The sequence below is a fragment of the Bison bison genome, unplaced genomic scaffold (genome assembly GCF_000754665.1).
Source record: "Bison bison bison isolate TAMUID 2011002044 unplaced genomic scaffold, Bison_UMD1.0 scf7180017864384, whole genome shotgun sequence".
Taxonomy (NCBI): domain Eukaryota; kingdom Metazoa; phylum Chordata; class Mammalia; order Artiodactyla; family Bovidae; genus Bison; species Bison bison.
The window spans coordinates 8,855,328-8,862,022 of NW_011494956.1; the positions used below are offsets into that span (position 1 = coordinate 8,855,328).

General features: G+C 38.8%; 1 protein-coding gene across 6 annotated transcripts in view; it reads left to right on the plus strand.

Annotated features, from left to right (window-relative positions):
* Positions 1-6,695, plus strand: part of TFDP2 (transcription factor Dp-2 (E2F dimerization partner 2)) — a 201,895-nt gene that overhangs the window by 55,607 nt on the left and 139,593 nt on the right. For all 6 annotated transcript variants that reach the window (XM_010858168.1, XM_010858161.1, XM_010858164.1 and 3 more), the window contains one exon: positions 3,167-3,269. Coding sequence is in view for 5 of the 6 variants with exons in the window: in XM_010858161.1 (XP_010856463.1) it covers positions 3,243-3,269 (27 nt within the window). In the remaining variant the exon portion in view is untranslated. The remainder of the gene's footprint in view (positions 1-3,166; positions 3,270-6,695) is intronic.

Below are 6,695 nucleotides of genomic sequence, written 5' to 3' on the forward strand. Positions count from 1 at the left end.
AGCATCAGAGTCTTTTCCAATGAGTCAACTCTTCACATGAGGTGGCCAAAGTATTGGAGTTTCAGCTTTAGCATCATTCCTTCCAAAGAACACCCAGGACTGATCTCCTTTAGAATGGACTGGTTGGCTCTCCTTGCAGTCCAAGAGACTCTCAAGAGTCTTCTCCAACACCACAGTTCAAAAGTATCAATTTTTCGGTGCTCAGGTTTCTTCACAGTCCAACTCTCACATCCATACATGACCACAGGAAAAACCATAGCCTTGACTAGACCTTTGTTGGCAAAGTAACATCTCTGCTTTTCAATATGCTGTCTAGGTTGGTCATAACTTTCTTTCCAAGGAGTAAGCATCTTTTAATTTCATGGGTGCAATCATCATCTGCAGTGATTTTGGAGCCCCCAAAAATAAAGTCTGACATTGTTTCCCCGTCTGTTTGCCATGAAGTGATCGGACCAGATGCCATGATCTTCATTTTCTGAATGTTGAGCTTTAAGCCAGTTTTTTCACTCTCCCCTTTCACTTTCATCAAGAGGCTTTTTATTTCCTCTTCACTTTCTGCCATAAGGGTGGTGTCATCTGCATATCTGAGGTTATTGATGTTTCTCCCGTCAATCTTGATTCCAGCTTGTGTTTCTTCCAGCCGAGCATTTCTCATGACGTACTCTGCATAGAACTTAAATAAGCAGGGTGACAATACACAGCCTTGACGAACTCCTTTTCCTATTTGGAACCAGTCTGTTGTTCCATGTCCAGTTCTAACTGTTGCTTCCTGACCTGCATACAGGTTTCTCAAGAGGCAGGTAAGGTGTTCTGGTATTGCCATCTCTTTCAGAATTTTCCACAGTTTATTGTGATCCACGCAGTCAAAGGCTTTGGCATAGTCAATAAAGCAGACATACATGTTTTTCTGGAACTCTCTTCCTTTTTCCATGATCCAATGGATGTTGGCAATTTGATCTCTCATTCCTCTGCCTTTTCTAAAACCAGCTTGAACTTCTGGAAGTTCACGGTTCACGTATTGCTGAAGCCTGGCTTGGAGGATTTTGAGCATTACTTTACTAGCGTGTGAGATGAGTGCAATTGTGCGGTAGTTTGAGCATTCTTTGGTATTGCCTTTCTTTGGGATTGGAATGAAAACTGACCTTTTCCAGTCCTGTGGCCACTGCTGAGTTTGCCAAATTTGGTGGCATATTGAGTGCAGCACTTTCACAGCATCATCTTTCAGGATTTGAAATAGCTCAACTGGAATTCCTTCACCTCCACTAGCTTTGTTCGCAGTGATGCTTTCTAAGGCCCACTTGACTTCACATTCCAGCATGTCTGGCTCTAGATAATCACACCATCGTGATTATCTTGGTCGTGAAGATCTTTTTTGTCTATTGCTTTAAGCCCTTATTATTTATGATCTTTTTAAAGTTAAGTTTTATTCTTCACTTTGAATGTCCTATTAAAGTTTTAATTTTGAAATAATTTTAAAATAAGAGAAAAGTTGCAGAAATAGGCAAAGATCTTTTGAATACCCCTGACCTAGAATCAGTAGTCAGCATTTTGCCACACGTGCTTTATCACTCCCTCTCTCTATATATACAAATTATATACATTTATTAATCATTTGAAAGTATGTTTCTTCTGCATACCCTTTCACTAGTAAATATTTTGGTATATTTTTCCCTAAGGTTGAGGAAAGTGAAGAAGTGAAAGGGTAATCACTTAGTTGTGTCCGACTCTTTGCTACTCCATGGACTGTAGCCCGCCAGACTCCTCTGTCCATGAGGTTCTCCATACAAGAATACTGGAATGGATAGCTAGCTAGTCCCTTCTCCAGGGGATCTTCCCAACCCAGGGGTCAAACCTGGGTCTTCTGCATTGCAGGTGGATTCTTTTCCTGCCTGAGACACCAGGGAAGCCCATTCACTTAAAAAAAAGAAAGAACACAATCCTCTAATCAGAAGCAGGAAATGAAACAGTACAGTTATCCAGTCTGCAGAGCATGTTTTGCTTTCTCCAGTTGCCCCAATAATGGTCTTCATAGCAGTTATTTTTTGTGACTCAAAGCCCAGTCCAGGATCATTCATTACATGTAATTTTCATATGACTTTAGTCTTAAATCTGTAATGTTTCTTTAGCTCTCCTCTGTTTTTCGTGATAAACTAATATTTTTAAGAACTCAGGCAATTGTTTCATAGAATGTCTCTTAATTTGCATGTCAGCATCATCGCCTCATGGTTAGATTTAGATTATACATTTTAGGAAATATCTCAGAAGTGATACTGTGTCCGTCACAGTGTGCCTGGGGAGATGCACGATGCTGGTTTATTCTGGTATTGGTCATAGGTAGCTTTCGTCACCTTGGCTGTAGTGGTATGTGCCAGGTTTCTTCACTGTAAAATTTGATGTAAGAGGTATCTTGTAGGGCAATATTTCAAGACTATATAAATATCCTTTCTCTCACCAAATTTCATTTAAAAATTTTAGCATCTTTTGATGATTCTTACCGAATCCATTAATATCACAGTGTTTACAGATTGGTGGTTTTCTAACTGCATCATTTCTTTGTACATATTAGTTGGAATTGTATTGCAAAGAAGACGTTTGCCTTCCTTGTTATCTGTTTCTATAAATGTGAACTCTTGGATTATTATTTTAGTCATTGGGTTTAGAATCTGTTACAGTGTGTTGTTATTAGTATGTACTTAGGTGCTTAACTGCCCCTTTAAACTGGCTTAAGTTTTCCCTTGATGTTGTGGACTCTCTAAGCCATCTCCTGTATACTTTTAATATGTCTCTGTCATTCCTTACTTTAGATACTCAAAGTGTTCTAGGTTTATCTCGTGCATTTCCTGCTCCATTGCTGGAATTGGCTATTTTTCCCAGAATCCCTGGTATTGCTTTCAGTGGATTATCTATACCAGCATAGTATAATATTTCAAAGTCCAGGCTCTGTCACTTCTTAGCTGAGTTGGTTTGGTTGAATTATTTAACATCTCTAAATTGCAAGTTTTATTTGGATAATGACAGTTAGAATGGTCCACATCTCGTAGTGTTGTTGTGAGGATTAATTTAGGTAATTAAAAAACAGTGAATATCACATAATAATTATGACATAAATGTTGCTTATTATTATTATGACTATTACATTACTCTTCCCTCTTTTTCTCTTTAACAGGATATTCTTTTAAAGAATTATTGAAGACGAAGTTTTTTTATTTGTTTTTTAATGGCTTTACAGAATTTTAAATTGAATGCAGTTTGACATGACGGCAAAAAATGTAAGTATTTGTGAATTTTTAAATGTAAGTATTTAAAATAAGCTATACTTTTTCCTGTGTACATTTTCTTCACCATTTTGACTAATCCAATTCGGTTTACCGGCATCAATGTATCATCTGTTTTTGTTTCTGCAAAGAAAGAGACTGTGAACTTTAACGCTGTTGAAGCTCGTCTCTCACGGCCATGGTAGCCTTGTTGCAAACCGCTGCCAGGTTGCTCCGACTCAACAGCTGCAAAATTGCTGTCTCCAGAAATGTTCCCACCTCCCTCCTGTTTTGTGTACTGTTAATAAATTTGCTTTGGTGCTTTCTGGAGAGTTACTTGGCATTATTGAGAAAAATCACTGTTTTCTTTGGCTCAGTTTTTTTCTTTTGAATTTACCCTTAAAAATGTGTACAATCAGATGTTGTTCAGAAGCAGCTTGCTGTCCTCCTTGAGGTGATTTCCGACTTCAGTTGTTTTGGGGAAGTTATTCTTTTTTCTTCTTTTGTTTAAGACTGTCATTTCTGAATCTACTTCCTTTCAAGTTATATTGTTATTATACCAATGGATTTGTTTCTAGTTATGGGGAAGGATTATGCCAGAAAATAAATACTACAACATCTGTGGAAATAACTTATTATAATTTCTATACCCAGATTATTAGTTTGGACTCTGATTGCAGGTAACAGAAACCAGCTTGGGCTACCTTAAACCAAAGGGGAATTTATTTTAAGGATAAGGGGATGTCTCAAGGAATTCAAGCGTAGAAATTGAGCAGACCCTCAGAAAGATCAGGGTCCAGAAACTTGAAATCTACCAGGAATTGAAGCAGTATTTAGGTTTCATGTGTCATCTCTGTGTGTTTCTGTGCATTAGCTGCATTACTCTGTGTCTCTCTGCAAAGCATCTTCCATAGTTCACAGTCAGTCAGCATCTCGATCTACTTGTTATAGTATCAGCGTGCTCAGAGAAAGAGAGACAGAGAGAGAAGTATGAAGGAAGGGAGGTGGGTAGCCTGACAGATCCTGTCTGCTTATTTCAGCTCTAACTTCAAACTCCTTGGGGAGGACCTCTGGCACAGCTCTATAGTCTGATATCCACTAGTAGTTTGGTTAGTTATGACCAGAGAGACAAGTGTTATTGTGGAAAAAGATCTTGTGAACCAGATAGATATTTCTGGGTACTATCCATTATACGGCTAAAGAGCATCAAAAAAATAAAAACACCCACTCTGATTACTAACTTCTACTTTCCAGTTATTGATCTGGCTTTTAGCACACACTAGTAGTTGTAAGCAGATACAGACTTTGCTTTGTTATCATATAATTAATTTTTTAGGATAAATTATCAGGTGTCACCTGCCTTAATCTTGTATCTATTTGTGGCTCTTGTATCTATTTGTTTAGTTGCTGTTTGGGGGAAAGAAGAGCAAAGTTTTAGTCTGTGTATTGGGATTTTTCTTGTTTTTCTCTCCTCCAGGAAACAGAGAATGTGAAAGTTATCCTGAGCAAAAGGATGACTATCATTCAACTAACAAGTATATTTTGGCTTAAAGAGGTCCTTTAAATCTTCCTAGCCATACGTACAGTTTGCTATATTAAAAGTTGTTTCCTTAAAGTAAAAAAGCATTTGAACCAGTTATTCTCCCATTATTTTCTTTGTGTATTTGGATGTCATCAAAGAGTATGCTGTTCATTTCTCTTCCTGCTCCAGCATCCTTGGGGGAGAGGGCTGTTTGATGAGCTGACCCTCTCCTGATTGGGGACATGGGGAGGTTAGGCCTCAGACTGGACAGAACGAAGAGGGAAAGAATTGAAGTAGACTGAATGTCTGATTCAATATCATGGTAATTCACAGTAACCATTCAGTATCACAGTAATCCAAGTCTCTGCCCCACCAGTAACACTGAAGAAGCTGAAGTGGAACGGTTCTATGAAGACCTGCAAGACCTTTTAGAACTAACACCCAAAAAAGATGTCCTTTCATTATAGGGGATTGGAATGCAAAAGTAGGAAGTCAAGAAACACCTGGGGTAACAGGCAAACTTGGCCTTGGAATACGGAATAAAGCAGGGCAAAGGCTAATAGAGTTTTGCCAAGAGAATGCACTGGTCATAGCAAACACCCTCTTCCAACAACACAAGAGAAGACTCTACACATGGACATCACCAGATGGTCAACACCGAAATCAGATTGATTACATTCTTTGCAGCCAAAGATGGAGAAGCTCTATACAGTCAGCAAAAACAAGACCAGGAGCTGACTGTGGCTCAGATCATGAACTCCTTATTGCCAAATTCAGACTTAAATTGAAGAAAGTAGGGAAAACCACTAGACCATGACCTAAATCAAATTCCTTATGATTATACAGTGGAGGTGAGAAATAGATTTAAGGGACTAGATCTGAAAGATAAGAGTGCCAGATGAACTATGGACTGAGGTTCATGACATTGTACAGGAGACAGGGATCAAGACCATCCCCATGGAAAAGAAATGCAAAAAAGCAAAATGGCTATCTGAGGAGGCCTTACAAATAGCTGTGAAAAGAAGAAAAGCAAAAAGCAAAGGAGAAAAGGAAAGATATAAGCATCTGAATGCAGAGTTCCAAAGAACAGCAAGAAGAGATAAGAAAGCCTTCAGTGATCAATGCAAAGAAATAGAGGAAAACTACAGAATGGGAAAGACTAGAGATCTCTTCAAGAAAATTAGAGATACCAAGGGAACATTTCACGCAAAGATGGGCTCAATAAAGGACAGAAATGGTATGGACCTAACAGAAGCAGAAGATATTAAGAAGAGGTGGCAAGAATACACAGAAGAACTGTACAAAAAAGATCTTCACGACCCAGATAATCACAATGGTGTGATCACTGATCTAGAGCCAGACATCCTGGAATATGAAGTCAAGTGGGCCTTAGAAAGCATCAATATGAACAAAGCTAGTGGAGGTGATTGAATTCCAGTTGAATTATTTCAAATCCTGAAAGATGATGCTGTGAAAGTGCTACACTCAATATGCCAGCAAATTTGGAAAACTCAGCAGTGGCCACAGGACTGGAAAAGGTCAGTTTTCATTCCAATCCCAAAGAAAGGCAATGCCAAAGAATGCTCAAACTACCGCACAATTGCACTCATCTCACACGCTAGTAAAATAATGCTCAAAATTCTCCAAGCCAGGCTTCAGCAGTTCGTGAACCATGGACTTTCAGATGTTCAAGCTGGTTTTAGAAAAGGCAGAGGAACTAGAGATCAAATTACCAACGTCTGCTGGATCATGGAAAAAGCAAAAGAGTTCCAGAAAACATGTATGTCTGCTTTATTGACTATGCCAAAGCCTTTGACTGTGTGGATTACAATAAACTGTGGAAAATTCTGAAAGAGATGGGAATACCAGACCACCTGACCTGCCTCTTGAGAAACCTATATGCAGGTCAGGAAGCAACA